We start from the raw sequence: 23,133 nt of genomic DNA, 5'->3' as shown, positions 1-23,133 counted from the left end.
TCCCCAGTCATATAAATATCTTCTTCACCAATAAAAAAGGTTGTAAAGACATGTATAACAAACTTATTAAGGAGAAAAGAGATCCAATTACATCTGTAAATAAATGGCTAGAAAGGGGCTTTATTTTTAACAACAAAGACTGGAACAAAATATTTGAACTTCCGTTTAAAATTACTAAAGAGTCAAAACTACAATGGCTACAATTTCAAATTTTACACAGAATAATACCAACAAATGACTATCTTCACAAGATTAAGGTTAAAGAATCCCCAGTCTGCTCCTTTTGTAAAAGAGTTAATGAGACTATTGAACACTTATTTGTAGATTGCTATTGTGTAAAAGAACTTTGGGAACTATGTGAGGAGTGGTTGTTAAGGAAATTGGAAATGCAAGTAACATTTGACAAAAACTCAATTTTATTTGGAAAATATAAAGAGAGAAATTTGTATAAAGTACATAATCTTTTAATTCTAATAATAAAACAATACATATTTGTAAGTAGATATAAAGAAGTTCCAAAGCTGAATTTTGGTGCACTCGAAAATATAATGAAAAACAGAATTTCCGTGGAGAAATATATTTTGCTTAAAAATTGTAGATTCTCAGAGTTTGAAAGGCACTGGCAAAAAATATGTGACTTATTATTATGATATACTAGCTATATTCATTAGATTCAATAGGTTATATAATGTACTACCCCCCCCACCCCACCTCGCACACAAACACTTTTCTTTCATCTTATTCTCACTATCTTTTTTTTTCAAGTAGTATACAGGTACATTTGTAAAGATATATGTATATATATGCATAATATATAGACCTACATTATGATCTTTCTCTTTAAGAGACAAGCTATTACATTGTGATATATGTGTACTTGTATCCTTTGTATCTCTTTCTGCTGTCTTTGTCTTTGTCAAATAAATCATGGAAAAAAAAAAAAAAAAAAAAAAAAAGATATTATATACATTTGTGTTCAACTAATATCTAAAACAAAACTTAAATATAACAAAAAAAAAGATAAAACAAAATTTACAGCTGTAACAAATCATGCATCTTGAACTTAAAAGCCTGGCTATGACATGATGTTTGTATCTTTTGACGTAGAGCTTAAACAAAGTTTCAGTAACAATGTAGTCTGTGATGATGTACAAAGATGCAAATTCTTTTCCGATAATTTTAAAGCGTACATGCTAACCCTGCAGCTTTATGTGGAAGACCGTTGCTTTAATACTTTTTCATACCTTCTGCTTTTGCTGTTTTGCTGGATCACCATTTATGTAACCGTTAATCAGCTGAATACTTTTTGACCCACAAGGCGTATTGGGCTGGTGTTTTACTTTTTACTCTTGCTCCAATGATGCTAAGATAATGAGAGTCATGAAAGCCTAGTACTCTCCGTGAATACTTAATTCCATCGTAGATTAAGGTAGTACGAAACACCTGTGAAATTAAATATTTCAATTTTTTTATAAGCAAAATAATGGCTTAATATTATGTGAAAGTTAATTTAAATCTATCATCTTATGGAAATAATATAAATCATACCTATAAATTACTCAAGACACAAACATTGAGGTGTATTTTGAGTGTATTTTGACAAGACACAAACATTGAGGTGTATTTTGACAATTCGAAATCTACCATTGGGTGACGTTCGTTAAATTAATTGCAATTAAGCGTTATGTCTTTATGTCGTCGCAAATCAGTTTATCAGAAGTAAAACGCGAAATAAAGTCGTCTCGAATAAAGTTGATTTACAGTACATAAACCTCAATTCATCTAAAACCCACGGTCAAATGTTTATTGTTTTAATATATCTATTTTCGGTGCCTTGACAATCATACTGCTAAATTTTAATCAAATTTAAACTACAGTATACAAATTTTTAAAGACCATGAAGTGTTGCAAATTTTCGCTAAAAATATCATATACAAGTGCTTTTTTACATTATCTTACATCAGATTTTACCTTAAGTTACCTGAGCTTATAGCAATACAAACATAATATCTTTAAAGTAACTATTTCTATTTCATTTTATACTCCACTGAAAAGAGATTCAAATGGTAGGTTTAAGGCGATGTGGGCAAAAATTGCCAAGTTTGACCCCCCCCCCCAAAATTTTACATATATATGGATTTCATTCCAAATAACAAAATATTTTTTAAAAAATATAGGAAAATTCAGCTTACCTGTTTTGTACTATCTAAACCCCGAACGAAAGCTCGTACACATTTGCAGCAGGGTGGATTGAGACAATGTAGATAACACGGAAAACCCATAGTATCAAGGTAACACAGTGGTGCTTGAATAAGTGAGTTTTAAAATACAGGTCTAACACCCAAGAACTTTAAGCAATGTGCTCCAAAGGAAATCGCTGTATTTAAAAAACTTTCAGGTTGATTTAAATAGGGAACATACAAAATATGTTTGTTAAGGTCTTCCGTTTCCTACGGATGACCTTATAGTGATTGTTAGCTATAGGTTTTTTCTTTCTTTCTTATTATTTTGAAAAAATGAAGAAAAAAAAACGCCTCGAGATATGATCATTTTCTATCATCCCTGAAAATTTCAGGGAAATCTATTCAGCCATCGTTGAAAATTCCTGCAGTCAAAAAGGAGAAAAAAAATAAGAAGAAAGAAAGAAAGAAAAAACAATACAATCACTATAAGGTCTTCCGTTGGACACGGAAGACCTTAAAAATCCTAACAATCACTATAAGGTCTTCAGTTGGAAACGAAAGACCTGAATATTAACTACTGATATTTAAATTAAGTGCCACGTGCCGATTAGGGCCGATTTAATGAACTATTTAGTTTAAAGATTCAAATACAAAAACCAAAGCAAAAAATTGTTAATTACATGACGTCGTTCAGAAATTAAACTTATTGTATCACAAATGGTCAAGGAAATCAATGTATAATGAAGTTTTGGCAAATGTTCAGTTTTTAGAACATTGTTCTTCTGAAATATATCTCAATAGAATAAGACTAAATTTAAGGTAGTTTGAATGGTTTGTTAAATGTCATATGTTTTAATGAAAGCATAAATAGGTGTATGACTTGACATTATTGCATTGACTATATGCCATTGCACATCTATTCAAAATACGTCATTGAGTCATTGTATGTAAATACACATTTGACAACTTAATTGTGACATTGTTGAGGTTTACTTTTTAAAGATTCAGAAATTATTCAGGTGCAAATTTGCCTGTTGAAATCGATATTGAAAATTGTTTATTTTTATTTCAGTCCAGCTCTAGTTACCTCAAACAATGCTACCTCAAATGGAGATATTGCAAAATCATCTGTAACTTCAAAAGCCTGGTAAATTCCTTTGCTTATACGTAAAAACAATTATCAATGAACTAATAATTTGTTCGTGTCCGCAAACTTTATTATACAGATTTAGCGGACATTGTTTATGTATTTACCCAATATTAGTCTCAAGACGGGATTGTCCAATTTGTAATTATTCATGTACACGACAGCATATGAAATTCATGGTTTTAGCAGTATTTTAACATTGTTTACAGAAGTTATAGAAGAAAACTCCTTATGTATAGGATTGTAAGTGATAATTTTCATTATGAGTTAAATTTACATTAAGTATTTATACCTTTTTCAATATAGATATAAACACATTTTTGGTTTAGATTTCGACACTTTTTTGCTGGATAAAATAATTTTTATTCATCATTACATTAATTATTATGGAAAATATTTGATAAAAATTGAATCAAATCTAAAGCAAAATTTCTAGAAAATAGTAACTCTTTCAAAGTGAATAAGTCATTCTAATCAGCTTTAAACTGCTACATGTAAAATTAAATAGAGTCAAGATAATTTGCCCTCAAGATTTACCGCCCCTCATACAACCGAAGACAACCTGCCCTCAATCAAAGACCACTAACCTCCATTGAAAAAAACTCACCCCAATATTTTATTGTAGATATTTATCTATGATTTGGTATATTCAGTTTTTTTAAAAAAAATGTTTTTCTTTAAACTCTTTTCATTAACAAAGCCTTCGATCACAACTTTAATTCATTTATTATTTTTTAAAAATTAAATTCACTTTGTAATCGGCAAATGCAGTGTATGTATAATGATTGACCAATCTATTATTTATAGAGTATTGTTCCTTATACAGTTTTTTTTACTGATAGAGCATATAGAGGAAATTATTATTTAAAATTTTAAAATACCTTACACTTGTTATGTTGTAAAACCAATACAGGTTTGCCTTTAACGATCAAATGATAGCGTTTTGCTTTTCTTGTGACAATGATGATAAATGAAATAAAAAATACAATTAAAATCTTAAATCACTAAAGGCAATGAAGATAAACAACATAGTGTTTATCGGTCAAGATGCTGAAATTAAAGAAAAAAAACCTTAATGAAGTTGTAAACGAATGTACAAGTAAACCAATTTCAACTGATGGCGAGTTGTCTTGGGGACAAGAAGTCTTGAGGCAAGTTGTCAATTATTCACTTAAATTCATGGAAAAGATTTTAATATTATGTATATATATATATATATATATATATATATATATATATATATATATATATATATATATATATATATATATATATATATATATATATATATATAATATAAAACTCTTTATATATATATATATATATATATATATATATATATATATATATATATATATATATATATATATTTACAACATGTTACCTCTCCCGAACCCAGGGTACTAAAACACCTTGTGGTCTCGTTTTGACCCTAATTCTTATGATTTGATTGGTAGAAAACAAGAAACTGATTCCGTAGCTCGAAACTCAGTTGTGTTTTTTTATTTAAGGATTTTCTCTCTTTTTACTGGCATTGCTGTCTTCCTGTCTATTGCTGCGATTTTATTCATCCGTGGGTATATGGATAATCTACTGTGCAAAATAGGTAAAATGATTTTGTATTTTGTCCATACAGTTATCAGCTAGAAATGAGCTAAAATTGTTATCTTTGAAGAGATGATATTCCATGCAGTAATAGTTATCGTAGTATATGAAAAGAATCTATATATTACCCCCCCCCCAAAAAAAAATTGTTAAATGAAATCAAACTTTCGTGTATAATTGATTTAGTAATCATCTTTTTCCTATGAGCATGATTATTTCACCAAAAATTGAAGATTCTTATCAGCATTTCCGATCACTCGTTTTTATCAAGTCAATATAGTCAATACCAAGAGTTTCTTATGAAACAAAGTTAAAGTAATGAAACGTTGCTAGATATTTTTTAATTGATGATGCGTGTGATCATGAAATGAAGAAAATTAGACAGAGATTAAAAAAGCCAAAATTTTACCATCGCAGCATTAAATTAAAAATATTAAATGCACATAAAAATGATAAATAGTTATATACAACGTCAAATCATCTTTCAAAACAAAGTGAAGCACTTCTTTCAAGTTCAGAATAGCACTTTGTTGTATAGGTTTGTAACAAAATTGATTCAATCAGCAAGAGTAACTAAGGACTATTGAAGGTTTTATATACAGGTTTTACATACAGTTTGTGATAAATTACCACAGATTCTGATTTTTCAGAAAAGAATTCACAAAACTGGCTCGTAGCATCGTCTTTGAAAGTTTGGGGAGGTTGGGGTGGGGGGGGGGGGGCAGGTTCATTCAAGAAACAATAGCATGTCAAGAAAAAAATTATTGAAAAAAGAAACATAAATTCGCAAATCATAAGAATCCTTATCCGTTTTGGAGGGGTAAGGAGTATGCGTTAAAAAGTAGGAACGCTACTCCTTGATAGTTCGGTGAATTATATATACATCTTTATTTCATAAAGTTGATGCCTTCTCTCGATGAGCTTTATAACCTCTGATTACCTCATGTTTTATCTTTCAAATGATAGTTTATCCTGTGGAAAGTCAAGAATTGAGTGACACAGTGAGGAATGAGGATAATTTAGAACAACAACCATTTTTGAGGAATGAGGTGAAAGATACATCAAAACGTTCCCAAACGTTGAGGCATGAAGATGAAATTACAAATGAAACAAGAAAGAGTGGTTAGATTGTTATTAGTAGATTTCTTTGTAATTGTTTTATAGTCATGAAATTATTAAATCTAATAGAACCTGATTCCTTTCCAGATCTGTATTCAGAAAAAGAAAAGTGCTTTTATCTTCTCCACTTTTTGATTTCTTTTACATCAAGCAAGAGAATGTTAAAACATTAATAAAAGTATTTAAAAATATCCTTGTTAAAATATGACATAAAATTATCATGTCATCTCCACCTTCTTCTTTTTTGTTATAGATGTTATAAATTCGAGAAATCTGTGATAAAAGCTATTTAATAAAGTTTCTATTTATATTCAGTTAATTCTTATGCTTATGGTCCTGCAGATATGAATGAATCTGATTCATCAGAGCACTTTGAAGAAGCTCCCTCTTCTCCGACAATCATAAAACAAAAGAACTCTGAAGTATCAACAGGTAACAAGTAAAATTAGTAGGTTCATTGTAATATCATTGTTGTGTTTACCAATCATCATTTTGTGTGGTTATAGATAAAAATAGCATGAAAAGTTGTATCACTATTGATCAAATGGTACATGTTCAAGTATTCTCCCCCCCCCCAACCCCCCACAAAAATGTATGTTCGGCAATGAAACATTAAATACTTGGTTCACAGGCCAATATTTTCAAAGACAGATGCGGTCGGGCGGTTCTTTTGTTTTATAAAAATGGCATGCTGGATTTTCTTTTTTTTTAAAGGTGCATTTCTTATCATCATATTCCAAACAAAAGTGATGTTTTTAATTAAATAAAGGTTACATGGCAATAAATGTATCTGTTTTAGATTTATTAGCTCAACTAAATGGAATTATGAAATTGACATGTTCTTCTGAAAGCACCACAGCTTCATGTTTATACGAGGTTTGAGAGAGACCTGTGTTTAATTATATCATTGGATATTTAGAATAATACAAACTGCAAGAACTCTCCTTCTGTATTTGAAGTTAACCAATGACCTTCATATCGAAACTAAAATCATTGCCGTCGCGATCATAACCGAACACAATGTGTTGTAACCAAATTGGACGGTCATTTGCAATTTATTGGAATCTAGTTTGAACCACCACCTGACTTAATTATTTTAAATGTGGTCCTTAATACTAAATTTTTCTTTTTAGAATTTACAAGCACACTTAAGGCATTTTACTTTAAGCATTTACAGATAAAAATTAGAAATGTTAAATCATATGTAGGCGGGCCTGAGAACAAACGAATTAATTTTTCAAGAGTTTAGTTCTAAATCCATTTCTGTCCACCGAAAAACACATAAGGCAGATAATTCTGGAATTTTTGTTGAAAATTATCACATAAATTAAATTGTAAAAAGTAGTATATGTAAGGTACTTTAAGGGTGGCCAACATATCACAACATAAGTATTTGTAAGTTCGAATTTATGATCACAGAAAGATAAAACATATTAAGAGAGTGGCATTGTCAACGGAGAAATTACCGTTATTGTAGGATTTTGTGTGCAGTCTATAATCTAAGCTGTGCTAAGTATTCTGCTTTGTTTCATAGAGCTGAATTCTAAGATTCTATTGCAAGAGAAAAATATTACATAATGTCATGTATATATCTGGTACAAATCAGGAATTGCATGAAAGGTGTTTTTTTTTTTTTTTTTTTACAAACTTTAGGTTGTTAGTATATGTATCCTATACTATTAAATATTAACATACAACGCACGGATTTCCAGTAGCTTTATATTGCCGTACTTTTGTGTTAAAAGAAGCTTGTGTAAAGTGGACATTAAGGAGTGTTGAATATGCAACGACCATCACCCATTTCATCCGTTATTTTTGTTGAATAGTTTAAACAATCTCTTGAAGGACGTTGTTTACTCATGGTTTGCGTTCTCAGATTTATGAAATAAATTATGATTGACATAACATATTTATAAAAATGAATGAAATCTCAATGTTTTGTATTTATTTCGTGTCATTGCCATTCATAAACTGTATTTCATTTTTAAAAGAGCTTAGCTATTTGTAATATTATCACAATTAAGAAAATCTCATTCATAGTGCAAAATATTTAGGGTATTTTCTTAAGTGAAAAAAAATCCACTTCAATTAAAGGTCTATAACCAACAATAGATGGTTTTTCAGAATCATCAGTGGATATTTTTTTTTATTCTGAGTAAACGTATACCTTAATTAACGAACAACTTTTCCCTACCTGGTTAAAAAACTAGAATAAAACTAGGCCTTATACTTTCTCAAGGATGACCTTTTCCAAAAAATGCGAAATAATTCCACTGATGATATTAATGAAAATCAGGCATTTATTGTTTGTTATAGAGCCTTTAAGTGTTATTTTTACTCATGAAATTGAACTTTATAAAAATCTGAATTTGACAATTTACAACTTAAAACAAACAACACGAACCTAAAGCCATACACAACTCATGTATAACATTCATTTCTGGATTTGAAACCTGTATTCTTTACAATTAGCATGATGGATTTGCATAGAATTATATAATACTGATCTGTACATTTAGATGAACATCAAAAAGGTGATAACGATGAATTCAGGACAAATGAAGTGAAGTCAAATACAAGTAAACCAGTAGAAGTTGACATATCAAAGGATTTAAAAGAAGGAGGAACAACAGCAGGTGAGCGCAACTTATATTCTCTGTAATGTTATATGAGTCAATTATAGCTTTTTAGAAGTAATGCTATGTTGAAGATGATTTCCGCATCGTATGGGTATTATTATTAGTTACCTAATCAAAAGAGTACAAATATCCAAGGTAGTGAAAAAGGAAAGGCATTAATTTCATCAGGTTTCAATCAATGATTTAAAAATTAAAACTCTGTTTAAGTAGATTTTTGTTATATCAATAAAGCTACTCATTTTCTATAAATTTGAAAAAAATACTTAAAATGCACTCTTTTTCTTCGTTAAAATGAAGAAAAAACGATAAGGAAAAATCAGCAGAAAATGCATCAGGTTTATGTAATGTTTCAGACAAATCAGATTATGAAGAAGGAGACACGCAGGAAAAGACTGATGTGTTTAATGACACCGTGGAAATTTTAAAAAGGATAGCACATCCAACAGGTTTGTATATAACAAACACAGGGCGAAAAACAATCTTTAAGCAAGTCCTTAAAGGTGGCTTAAAGGTGGCGTAAAGGTGGCTTAAAGGATATACAATCTTTAAGCCACCTTTAAGTCACCTTTAAGCTGAGCTTATAGGTCCTTAATGTCCAAACTTCTTTAAGTCACCTTTAAGCCATCTTTAAGCCACCTTTAAGCATCTTTAAGTGGCATTTACGCTCCCTTTAAGTTGTCTTTAAACCATCTTTAAGTTCCCTTTAAGTCAAGTTTGATCAAGCTGAACAATAAATACATATATTAAATGCAAAAGCTCTTTTATAGGGATGGGAGGGGGTCATCCGAGTGATAATATAATTTCCAAGGAAGGGGGGGGGTGTTCCAGGCGGTTTTAATTGTCGCTCCATTAACTACAGATCGCTATCATCAGCACCGCTCCGATGGACACAGATTGCCGGTATAAAATTCTTTATAATTTTTGGGGGGTTTCAAAATTATTGTAGGGGTGAACGCAGTCTCTGTATCTAAATATGTGCATAAAACTAATTAAAGTATGTTTGTTTCCTATTATAAATTAATCGGTGAAAAAAATCTCTCTCTCTCTCTCTCTCTCTCTCTCTCTCTCTCTCTCTCAGTTCATCCGGTTATCAAACAAAATAAAGACAATGAACCAAAATGCATGATTTAATTTGATAATCGGTTTAAGGTTTGTATTTTTTTTCAATTTTCATTATTTCTAACTCTAGATCTGCTAGATACATGTTAAAGATGAAAAGACTCTCAATTGCCTTTGTTATATCGGGCAGGATATTACTGCTTTGTTTGTCTAGACATAGTTTTGTTCGTTTGTGTATATCTAATTAGAGTCTATTGTTTGTCCAACTTAAGAAAACCCCTGGAACTAACACAGAATATACAAAATATACACAACAGTTGTGTCGGGTGCCCAGGTGCATGTTTGTGTATATCTAATTAAAGTCTATTGTTTGTCCAACTTAAGAAAACCCCTGGAACTAACACAGAATATACAAGATATACACAACAGGTGTGCCGTGTGCCCAGGTGCACGTCAGGGTTTCTAAAGGCGTTGAATCTTAGTATGTACGAGTATACGATAAGTCTAGTGAATAAAACTTAATTTACATTTGTAATTCATTTTCAAAGTATTATTTTCTAGCTCTGGGTTTCAAAAATGTTACGTCTACAAATTAACGATACATCTATGTAAGAGTAAAATCTTGAGGCTAATTAATTAATGTACCGGTGATCATAAATAGGGTTTGATTATTTAAATATATGTATAAGGGTAAATATGTCACATACCCGGCCTGGCACATCATACAATTGTATGTACAAGTATATGTATACATCATTTGCAATTGCCACATGCAGTAAATACGTCACCGGTAATTGGTAATATTGTTTGTTATAGAATTGATTGTTTAAAAATCCTGTACATACAATTACATGTAAATATTTAAACATATTGAAACGGCGCCGCGATCATGAAAACCGGGAAATTGCGGGAAATTGAACAAATACCCTAATAGTATCAATGCATTTAATAAAAGAAATGATTTTATTTTCTTTCTTACATTTTTATAGCTATAAATTAGATGAACGTATATCTACTATGTTTAAATTTATTAACTAAGAAAGCCTACTAGTGAACCTAACGGTTTCCATTTAGGTATAATATATTTTTGTTCACTGAAGACCAAGTTCCGTATTTCATTCTGAATACTGCATGCATGTAATTTATAAATTAGATATAATTGATTGTTACAAACTGAATGGTTTGTCAAAATCTTTTTAAGTTAACACATTCAATACATTGATTCATTATCCACTGATATATAGGATATAAAAACGCTCATAAGTATGAAAGTTGCCGTGGCGCAGAGGAAGTGTGGTGATGCTAGTAAACTAAGGCCCCCAGGTTCAATTCTCGCCGTGGGCGGTTTTTTTTTTTTTCATTTTTTTTTCTAGAACAAAAACCGTTTTAATACCTTTTCTTTCATAAAGTTAATACATTTTGTTGGAAATTAAGCACAATATTGAATTAAATTTTTTTAATGGCTTAATGGTGGCATAAAGGTGGCTTAAAGGTGGCTTAAAGGTGGCTTAAAGAAGTTTGGACAATAAGGACCTATAAGTTGTCCTTAAAGGTGGCTTAAAGATAGTCTTTAAGCTGCCTTTAAGCCATCTTTACGCTTTCTTTAAGCCACCTTTAAGCAACACATATAGCTTAAAGGTGGCTTAAAGATCGTCTTTAAGCTACCTTTAAACACCTTTAAGCTTTCTTTAAGGAGGACTTAAAGATGGTCATTCATCCTGTGAAAGTTTTTTTCTAGATATATGTCAAAAATGTTGTATACCTTCCGCAAACTCAGTTTGGAGAGATAATCATATATAGAAATCACCTTGTCTGTATGTCCGTCCGTCCGTCTGTATAGCAGTGTCCAGTCAATATATTTTGCAGAGAACAATGGCAGTTCCTACTTCACATAAGGATTGTATATGGCCTGAGGGTGTGTCATGATTTTGATCAAGGTCATTTTGGAAAGTTCAAGGTGTCACTGAAAGAAAAGGTTCATAATTTATGTCTGCTATATCTTCCTCCTGAAGAAACACTGGAAGTCCCTGGTATCCATAAAGATTACGTACGGGTACACGGCGGGTGTGACCGGTTAGCAGAGGATGCTTACTCCTCCTAGGCACCTAGCCCTAGAGGTCCGTGTTGCCCTGCTTTGTATTTGTATATCGTTTTATTGATTTTTGAGATGGTTGAAATTTTCTTAATGTCATTTTTTATTATGCCATGATGGTTGTAGTTATCTTGACCCAGGTCATCTCTGCAAGTTCAAGGTCATTATAAAACAAAATGTTTAATTTCATTTCACCCATGTTTTGTAATGGAAATTATTTAGGGGCTAAGACTTGATCCTAATATTGATGTGACCACAAACTATGTCATGACTTTAAGGTTTGGTCATTTGTGGAAGTTCAATTTTACTGGCACAAAAATGTCGCATCAATTTCCAGGTACTTTCCAACAGAGAAATACTTTAGTTACAGTATTTTGTTTCGGAGTATCAGATATGAGCTTTCTCACTATTAATCTATTGAGGTTTTTACTAACTACGAAAGTGTAAAAGATTGATCAATTTCACTGGTAAAGCCAAGTCGTTTATGAAAATGATCAACCCAATATGTTGATCAATGACCAGGCAACCCCCCCCCCCAGAAAAAAATCAAGCATGTTGAAGTTTTAAAAAAATTTAAGGTTTGGATAAGATTCTCCCCAAAATACTACTAATATAAAAGTGAAACTGATTTGTAGTTTGAAGTTACAGATTGATCTTCTTTTTTACATAGTGGAACTACGTGTGCCGTTTTCAACAGTCAGGGAAAGTCTTGAATGATAATAATTTGTTAAGTAGCAGTCATATGGGTTTTGAAATGGGGTTTTTGCAGGATTTAAGCATATTGTAGCTTAAACTGTCATGACTTACTGCTTTATTAACAGGTATTCCAGATAAATGTAAAAAGTATTCAAGTTCTCGAATGACAAGATTTGATATATGGTTGTAATCTTGATTTGCAAAACAGGAAGTTCTTTATTGTTGTTATCTTAATATGAAATTGACTTGAAGTATGTATCTACACGTTATATCTTGTCAGCATCTAAAAATGCAAAGTTCATAGTGCCAGTGTTGCCTGTCTGATGTATTGATGGATATCAAGTAGAGTTGGTGTGAATTTTTATGTTATTAACTTCCAATATAACTTTGATTATTTTTACTTGCATTCCTCAAATAGGAATCAATGGAAGCATAGTAGTTTGAAATATCATATCTTATATTTGTTTTGATGTGAACAATAATTTAAAATTTCTTTTTGAGATATTTTATGCATATTTTTCTTTTTTTTCTTAAGGTAGTCTTTTGGAATACCTAGCATAATTTTCAAATATTATCATCTAGACATTATTTTTACCATTAGCAGTGCAAATTTTCAAAGAATCTTATTTAAAGCCGCTTTCTTTATCCGGACAAGTTAAACGGAGAAGTACGGGCAATTCTAATATAAAAATAGGTATCTTTTCATTTAAATAATCGATACAACCTTACGAAAAATGATACGGAAGTGCAAATAATGGCGGGTAGGCAATTATATTTTACTTGTCCTGGTCAATCCCGGTGAAAACTGCTTTAACATCGGCAGATAGCATCGGAGCCATGCTAAATATGGAGGCATGTGCTGGACACGATGTAAGTTTCCACGTGCCGCTCTTATTAAAACAGAAAAATTGGGCTGGTTACATGTATTATATCAACTTAGCATTGCTAACATCAGGCAGTGCGAAATTAAAGCAGTTTGCTGCCGGAAGAAGTTTCGTTTTAAATAAAAGAGCAGAAAAGGCAACCATCGATAGATTGAGAGATGCATTCCTTATATCTTTGCATGTTTATGCTCAAAGACACCCAGGGAGGACAGCGGAACTCGTAGAATCTATTTATATGTTTATTATTCGCGATCATGCAAGGAGATTTTCGGGCATGGGCTGGAGAAAAAAAATTGGACAAGAAGTTCAGAATACGTCAAACAATTTCTTGCCAGCGTTCGTCAAAATTAAATTCTAATTTATGGCTGCGTTTGATAGCCGCCCCATCTAAGCCGAAATCTAGCTTCGCGGCAACGCAAGTGTTAACCAAAACAAGTGTTTGTTTTAGGTACAACAAGAAATGTTGCAATACAGCCAACTGCAGATATTCGCAACTATGTTCTATCTAATAATTTTCAAGCTCTCCTAACGCCAATGCAACCTACAAAAATCCAAAAATCTACTCTGGCATATTCCACAATTACCAAATTGGCTTAATAAGGAAAATTCCTTATAGAATATCCATCCGAATTTACACATACATGTATGTACACTCTGCGTACGATTTAACGAGGCCGGGTCTAATTTTTTCTGCACTAGATTTTTGGATGAAACTCTTTACATGAATTTCTACTGATATAATTATTATTTTATGATTAAAAAATAAGACATTTACCACACCGTTTGTTTAGGGGGTCATCTCAAAGTTTGTTTATCTTTAACATAGGACCCTATGGGATTTTGCTTGAAATGTATCAATTTTGCATATTTTTTTTTTTTTTTTTTTTTTTTTTTACATTTTTTCAAAACTTCTGCCCTAGGGATTTCTTTTTCTGTTCAACATATTAAAGTTATTGCTAAAAGGCGTCAAATGGTCAAATACCAAAACCCTTCTACCACCTGGTTTGTACCAGGGGTCTTTTCAAAGTTGATTTTTGTATGCCCAATTTCCCAGATTAGTCAGATAATTTGACAAAGGCGGAAAAGATGATCTATATAGTATTATTAAAACATTCAGACATATTTAATTAATAAAACAATATATAACATAACATATTAAGGGTCATTAATATAAAATACATGGTTACTTTCTTGAAATATATGAATTAAGATATATTTAGGCGGGTTAAGAAAACGTGACAGAGGGCTAGGCTTGCTGAACCCTCTTCACGTTTTCGACCTGAGCCCAAATATAGCTTATACTTCGAGACATTTATGTTTTTTCCACAATATAACATTATTTTTACGCACCAAACGATATATTTTCAACAATTTTCGCTGAATATCTGCAGTTGAAACTATCATGCCATGGCGTCAACCAAGCAAAAAGATGACGTCACAATACAAATAAAACGCTGCGCGAAAGCGTGCGTACTCGTTCTGTACTCGGCCTCGTTAATATATTCGATATACAGGTAAATATGTTACCTTGTTCCTAAGAACTTCGTTTTTCATTTTCAATGTTAACAGATATTATTTACATATAATATTGGTTAATTTTGATCTAAAAAATTTAAAAATTAGTATCCTGACGGAATGTTGGATAGGATTTTACAATTCTTGTTCGATAAATATTAGTATACGGCGCACCGAACGAGTTGCAACTTAGTAATAAATTTACTTGCTTATGAAAAGGCACGAAACGATTAACACGATAGGATAAACGGAAGAATTGTTGAAATTAAACGATAAACCTGATAGGATTAACGCACGATAGGATAGGATTAACGCACGATAGAACAGTATACACGCACGATAGGATAGAATTAACGCACGATAGAACAGTATACACGCACGATACGATAGGATTGATACACGATACGAAAGGATAGGATTGTAAAAAATAACGTTGCGGGGACTGTAGCAGAAGAGCTTATAAATAGTTTTCAGTTTGATTTTCGTTTGCACTATCATGGTCCACAAGTAAAAATGAGGACCTTTAATTTGCCGTCATTTTATTAACATTCAGATAATATTATAAAGGTCGGTCCTTTTAAATAGCGACCTATGTCAACTCTCCGAGTTTCACCGCTGGGAGAAGTACCCAAGAAAGTGGAGAGTGAATTCAGAGATATTCACTTCCTCTCATAACCCACCCAGAAATCCGTCAATCACTTTAATGACGACGAGCTCTGTTTTGTGAACTACACCTTTGACGAGGGGATTAGCATGGATTAACGTTTTGGCGCGGATCGCAATGCAATAAGTTATTCGGATATTAAAAGTGCACTCAGACTATTGCCAATCCAACCGGGTGATTTTGAGCTTCCAGGTTTTAAATTTGATGGTTTTTATTTCGACAAGTGGCTTCCCTTTGGGTGTTCCACTTTTGAGACATTTTCTTCCTTTTTAGAGTGGCCAGTGTGCAAGCGCGCTGACTCTAGCGAAGTCTTACATTAGTAATATGATTTTAAAAGATTTTTTGTTGGTGATAATTACGCATATGAGTGTAGGACGATTGTACAGATATGCAGGTACATGTAATTTGAGGTTCCAATAGTATGGGAAAATAGTGAGGGTCCCCAACAAGTGGCAACTGTTCTCGGTATAGAAATTGATACCAAGAAAATGCAAGTCAGATTACCAGAAAAGAAAGTTTATGAAGTAAGCATAAAATAAATGGATTGACTTACTTTGACTTAAGCCTTCCTCACTCCCCTGTGGAGCATAGGCCACAGACAATTCTTCTCCACTTCTCTCTGTCCTTTGCTAGTTGGTAGATGGTGTTCCAGCTGTATCCTTTCTCGGCCATTTCTTTTTTCAAGGACTCTTCTCCAGATTAGTATTGGTCTTCCCCTTTTCCTCTTCCCTTGTTGAGTCTATGGGAGGGCTTGACAGGTGATGTTAGATCTGCCTTTCCTTAGTGTATGACCAATACATTTCCATTTTCTCTTTTTGATTTTTTGTGGAATAGGGATTTGGTAAGTTCTTCTTCAAAGGTCTTCATTTGACGTTTTGTTTGGCCAACATATCTGAAGGATATTTCTCAAACATCTGTTTACAAAAGATTGGAGTTTTTTCGTCTGCCATTGTGAGGCTCCATGTTTCCGACCCGTAAAGTAGCACTGATTTTACGTTGCTATTAAATATCCTGAGTTTGGTTTGATTGTTATGTTCTTGGACTTTTCAATTTTTCTTAGCATACGAAATGCTGTATATGCTTTTGCTAGGCGTGATTTTACATCATCCTGTGTTCCTCCACTATGGTTAACAACACTTCCTAAATATATGAATGATGTAACATTTTCCAGTTGGGTGTTATCAATTTCTATGCTGTTGATGTGGTTTGTGTTTATTCTCCTTGCTCTGTTTTTTCCTTGTTGATTCAGAGCCCAGTCTTGCATTTTTGACTAAGATTGATGTTTTTTCTTGCATTTGGTCGTACGTATGTGATAAAAGAGCCAAGTCATCGGCAAAATCTGGGTCTTCAAGTTAGTTCATCAGGTTACACTGGATTCGATTTTTTTCCCCCTGCTGTTGTTTCTCTCATAATCCAGTCAATGACCAAAAGGAACAAAAAGGGGGAGAACAATCAACCTTGTCGTACACCTGTTTTTTGATTTCAAAATCTTCACTTGTATCTCCTCCATGTATGACCTGGCATTTCATGTCACTATACATATTTTTTATCTAAGTTATAAGTTTGGTTGGTATGCCATAGTGGTCAAGTAGTTTGCATAAAATTTCTCCATATAGACGGTCAAATGCTTTTTCAAAGTCTATAAAGTTTACATAGAGGGAGCTGTTCCATTTAATTGAATGTTCTATAATCATACACATTGTGGCTATTTGGTCAATACACGATCTTTCTCTTCTGAACCATGCTTGTCGGTCTCGTAGGTTCTTGTCCACTTTTGTTTTAATTCGATTTAGGACAACTACATACAAATAATTTGGCGCTGTACCATTAAAATCATCTTATGCATAAGATGTACATGTAGTTTATGGTTTGTTTTTCAAAGATGTTGAGGTTCTCAGCCTAGTTCACATGTAAACATATGGAGGAATAAACTCTAAGACCAGTTATATTTCTTGCGGTTTCTACCTGAACCTTTCAAGCAATTCTGTATTTGCTTGTGTAAAAATATCCCAAACTATATCAGCATACTCTAAAATAGGTCGAATAAAAGCAAAATTAAAAAATGCATTTTCCCATGTAAAAAAAATGACCGATCCGCCTCTCTCTACACATAATAATGCGTCAAAATTAACAGTATGACGTCACATCGACAAGTGCATCGCGATCAGTCAGTTGTTTATATTTTAACCACCAAACATGTTGGTAGACAGTCTGTCCCCGAGGATACCTTTTGTTGGGCACTTCCTCTTTCAGTATGACGTATAACACTACCATACGGACAGACGCGTCTCCCAGTATAAGGTTTCACTCCACAGAGTCTATAAGGAACACAGACTCCCGAAGTTCACATGGTGTCACTCGGATTGTCCGTAGGGATGTATTTCGTTCATTGGATTTTGAGATGGATCACGGTTTGTTATTGTCACTTTTTCATTTAACGTTGTGGTACTCATTAGACTACAAAGTTGCACGAAGAGGTAATTTTAATGTAATTTAATGTGTTCGTACCGATAGCAATCGCTAACTACTTATTTTATGATTATTTTTAATGACTTGTTGTTTCGTGTTATGCTATAGTTAACATTTTTTGCGTACTTTCTTGTCGGTGGGACCACAAAGTAGACCTTAACAGTGCTGCGTAATCCGATAACATAGAAATCAATGTTTAAAAACTACATGTGTAAATTACATTTGAATTCATACGAAGTTATCAGTTGTTGCTTTTAGAGGCATTCAAAGATCACAGAATTAAATGAAAACACAGTAGAATGTGAATATACTTTTTTATCTGTCGCTGCTATGTCAATCTTGGATTCCAATGTCCTTGAACATGCCGCCCCCAACGACATCGCAAGCACGGCGATATTTAAAGAAAGAACTAGATGGCAAAATCGCAAGATCCACTCTCCTAAATGAAACTCGCAAAAGAGTGCGATCTCAAACCATAAGCTAAGCACAACTCAATACAAAAATGCAAAGCTAAACAATTCATGAAGCGTGGATTTTCTAACAGCGTTTCAAGACGAGTCGAACGTACCGGAAAAATTAAGTGTCGAAAAAAAATGAATAGCAAAACATTGACTGTCGTCTGTCGTTGTTATACACTTTTTACACTTTCATCTTTTTCTCAAGAACCACTGGACAGATTTCAACCAAACTTGGCACAAAGCACCACTATGTTAAAAGGTTTCAAGTGTGTTCAAATAAAGGGCCACACCCTCTTTTCAGGGAAGAGAATTTAGAATTATTGAAAAATTGTTGGTATTTTTTAAAAATCTTCTGAAAAACTGTTAGGCTAGAAAAACTGTAACTTCTATGGAAGCATCATCAATTAGTGTAAATTAAAGTTTGTTAAAATCATTGTCCCTGGGGGTAGGGTGGGGTCATAATGGGGGGATAGGTTTTTAAATAAGAATGTATTGAGAAAATCTTTAGAAATCTTCTTCTCAAAAACTATTTTGCCAGAAAAGCTTAAACTTGTGTGGAGGCATCCTCAGGTAGGGTAGATTCAAGTTTGTTAAAATCATGGTCCCCAGGGCTTGTGTAAGGCCACAATGTGGAATGAATTTTTACATAGGTATATATAGAGAAATTCTTCAGAAATCTTCTTCTCAAAAACAATTATGCAAGAAAAGCTCAAACTTTTGTGGAGACATCCTCAAATAGTGTAGATTTAAGTTTGTTTAAATCATGGTCCCCATGGGTAGGGCGGGGGCCCCTATGGGTGATATATTTTTACATAGGAATATATAGAGAACATCTTTAAAAATATTCTGGGAAAGTTCTTAGTCCAAAAAGCAGTAAGAACGGGTAGTGCAGAATAAACTTTGATCAAACCACGATACCCTAGAGAAAATTGGGGCCACAAAATGGGGGGTTGAGAAATAGAAAAAAATGTTCTAACAGGTACAACAACAAAAGGGGTTTGACATTTTCCATACAGATAAGTGTATAAAAATATTTTTAAGCAAGATCTTCTGTACTTAGTTGCCAAGAGATTTTGATACTGTAATGCTAATTTGATCAGAGTTAAGGCTATTGTTGCTCAGGTGAGCGATGTGGCCCCTAGGCCTCTTGATTTTGTACCTTCAGTAGTTTGATAATAAGATATTTAACGGGACGCTGGTTTACTCTCATGATCAAAGTGAACAGTTTCTACTTTGTAAATAAATCTGATGCATTATACATCTATATTATACTTATATAAATACGTTAAACAGATATGTATTTTCCTTGACATTGGCTAGTTTTTATCGAATCTTGGTAAACCTTCACCCCTGTAAACCGGCCATTTTTTCGGCGCAACAGTTGGTAAAGAGTCTGGTTTTCTCCGATTTTGAGATGTTTCACACAATAAGAAATAAACAGAATTGTTACAAAGTTCATCGAAATATGAACTTGGTTGGTACGTGATTAGATCTGTTGAGAAGCCCTTTTGGCTTCACAGGATTTGATCACGTGACTCACCAAGTTTTTATCTTGGTGAACAATATAACATGATGTATATATCTAATCAAATGTTTATCTTGCATTTTTATGGAACAGAAATATTAATTAGAATTATGAATGAATATATAATACAGAAAATCATGAAGAAAAAAATATTTTTCCATTAAAAATGTTTGAGTAGAAAGAAAAAAAAGGTTGTTTTTGCTGCCAAAAATCAAAATTATATATTAGATTATGTTACAAAAATCATTTTACAAAAAACTAAACAGTAAAAAAATCATTATCCACAGATAGACAATTTTGATCAAAGAAATAAAGTAAATGTGAAAATACAATTTTTGCAGAGAAAGATAGTAAAGAACTGTGTACAGGGCTGTACAACCTGTTGGGTAAAGAAGGTCTGAAACTGACAGAGGAAGTTATGGCAGCGACCATCAGAAGACTTACTGGGAGATCAGTGGAAACATTATTTAAGGATTTAACAGACCAAGAAAAAAGCAAACTGAAGGAGACATTGTCTGAAGAATTCAATCGCATTTTTGAATCAAAAGAAGAACGTAAAAAGTCAGTCCATGTATTATACAGTTTACTTAAATTCTTCCTTGAAGAAGAACTTTGGCCAAAATCAGGTTGGGGTAATCCCGTCTGGGGAAAAAACCTTGGTATTGGAGATGACATTGAAAGATTATATAGGATTCAGACCATTTTTCGGGAAATATCAAATCCTACCGAAATTTCAGTCAAAAGTTACACAAGACTGTTAGACATCATGTATAAAGCACTCATCAGGCTAGATCATGATGTTGATTCGAAAGAGGATTTTAAAGCAGTCGTTCTAAAGTTAAAACAAATTAAAAATCAGAGTCGAACCCAAATCATATTAAAACAAATAACTGAAATATATAACCTATTTTTAAAGACAAAAAGTAACCAATGCTGTGAAGAAGAAGCAAAATGAAGTCAGAAGCTTTATAGAAGTTTAAGGACACTCTTACTGCCGAAGAAATTTAATGTTTTCTGTATTTAAACAAGGATTAAATAAGAAATTGATAGTGTTGTTTGTAGAATTCAATTGACTTCCTGTAAACAAGAGGAGCAGTTAAATCGACCTATTTATCGTACAATTTACTTTATCTGTTTTCGTAAAGAAAATCACTCGAAAATCAGAATTGTATCACCGTGCAGAATTCACTGTTCAAATATAACTTTATTTTGGACTTGACTTTTAAAATTCAACATATGTTTCGTAATATTTTCTTACAGTTTATTTCTTACAAAGTTGCTTATTTATTTAGTAATTGACACTTTTCGGACTCTTAATGTGATTTCAAAGAGACAGAGTGCCATGTCTCAAGGACTGTTAATCTTTTAAAAACAAAATTAAATATTGTGCAATTATCAGTTTTTCATTTCTTGGACATCAAAGACTCATTGAGTTTATTTAATTATTTTATATCTGTTAACCTTTCACTCAGCTTACTTAAGTCATCACTTGTCAATGTATACTCATTGTTCAGATAATGTTCTTATAAATAGTTATGTACAATTATTAATCGGCAGTCTGAAATACGGCGGCCAGCCTCGGCCACGTCCGGAGGCCGCTACTGGCCATATCCGACTTGTTTGTAACATGTCTGTCTGTTAAATTGTTGTAATGTTGCTATCGTTGAGTCTCACCTTATAAATTCGATTCGGAATCCTACATCAATTGCCTGTTTATTTCTCTGGAACTGTATACTGATGGACCTTCGGGAATACGGCAAACCTACCCTTCGTTTTAGCTTACGGCCCACAGCGCGCCACAACATTATACCTTATATCCTTTACGCCAACATTCCCTCACCCGGTTCGTACAGCACACGACCGATGAAGACCCAGAAGTATTCTCTAGCACCGTAAAATCTACGCGGTCACAATTGTGTAATCCAGTCAGGGTAATTACCAAAGACAGTGGTTATGTAAGACTAGTGGGAACACTCACCGGATCAAATCATGAAACTCAGGTGGCAGGGGACAGTTTTTTGGATACAATTCATTGTAGCCAAGGGATGCATGTCTTCGGAACTCTGTAACTAGAATTTCCTCAGTTCCCATTCAGCACAAATACCTTTAATTCACCCTTTATAAGGCCAATCAGCAATTTCTGAAGAAAATTACTAATCAAAACCTGTAAAATTCTCTACATTCTGGTTTTTATGAGATTTTGACCCTTTCATATTTTGCTAATTTTTCATGATTTTTCAGCTTTTTAGACCTCCCCCAGCTAATTCCCTGCAGAGGGTTGACCTTCCGTACCGCGTGCATGTTGCACTATCACATGTCAGAAACTTACCGGTGTATAGTTTACAATGTCCCATCCACCTACTTTTCGTGTTATTTTACCTCCCGTCTGTAACTTGCAATTTCACTGTGTAAAGTCAGCACAACAGTCATAGCCGCAGGTTTCGCATTTTACTTCTGATTCTAATGTACCTAACATAAGGGACCTACATATTGCATATCAATTTCAACAAGGGACACCCCTCTAACTAATGATAATCAATAAAAATCATTTCATGAATTTTAGCAACACTCATAAGCCTTCAAGTACAGCAACTCTCAATTTTACAAAAATATTGACGGGTACTTTATTCGAAACTGTCCCTTGCTACCTCAATTTAAGTAGGATTGTACAAACTCAAAAAATGCCTATGATTGAAACAAACAACTCGTACTATACTACATAAATTTTGATTAGACATTGATATTAAATATAAAATTATGTATCTAAAAATGAGCTGATTTTGTAAGTTATCAGCTTGGATTTAACCGTAAATACATCGCCATTATACAATGTATATGTTTGATAAGAGATCCAGTACACAGTTTCAATTTTAATCGCATTGTAAACGTTTTTAACCCAGTACAATCAGTTTTTGTTTAAATCACACACACACACGCACGCGCACGCGCACGCACGCACACACACACACACACACACACACACACACACACACACACACACACACACACACACACACACACACACACCAGGTTTGTAAACACCGTCAATTGACTACACCTGAAAATTTACATGCAACT

The 23,133-nt window shown here is 32.9% G+C and overlaps 1 protein-coding gene across 1 annotated transcript in view; it reads left to right on the top strand.

Annotated features, from left to right (window-relative positions):
* LOC128189353 (uncharacterized) overlaps positions 1–21,358 on the top strand; it is a 30,277-nt gene extending 8,919 nt beyond the window's left edge. Inside the window, exons 5-11 of the mRNA XM_052860927.1 lie at positions 3,256–3,330; positions 4,842–4,936; positions 5,902–6,057; positions 6,397–6,486; positions 8,574–8,690; positions 9,047–9,139; positions 20,397–21,358. Coding sequence (XP_052716887.1) covers positions 3,256–3,330; positions 4,842–4,936; positions 5,902–6,057; positions 6,397–6,486; positions 8,574–8,690; positions 9,047–9,139; positions 20,397–21,010 — 1,240 coding nt within the window. The 3' untranslated portion in view covers positions 21,011–21,358. The remainder of the gene's footprint in view (positions 1–3,255; positions 3,331–4,841; positions 4,937–5,901; positions 6,058–6,396; positions 6,487–8,573; positions 8,691–9,046; positions 9,140–20,396) is intronic.
* Positions 21,359–23,133: the final 1,775 nt, after the last annotated feature.

Source organism: Crassostrea angulata, chromosome 6 (assembly GCF_025612915.1).
Source record: "Crassostrea angulata isolate pt1a10 chromosome 6, ASM2561291v2, whole genome shotgun sequence".
NCBI classification, from domain to species: Eukaryota; Metazoa; Mollusca; class Bivalvia; order Ostreida; family Ostreidae; genus Magallana; species Magallana angulata.
Note: the sequence above shows the minus strand (reverse complement) of the source record. Positions and strands in the feature narration are given on the sequence as shown.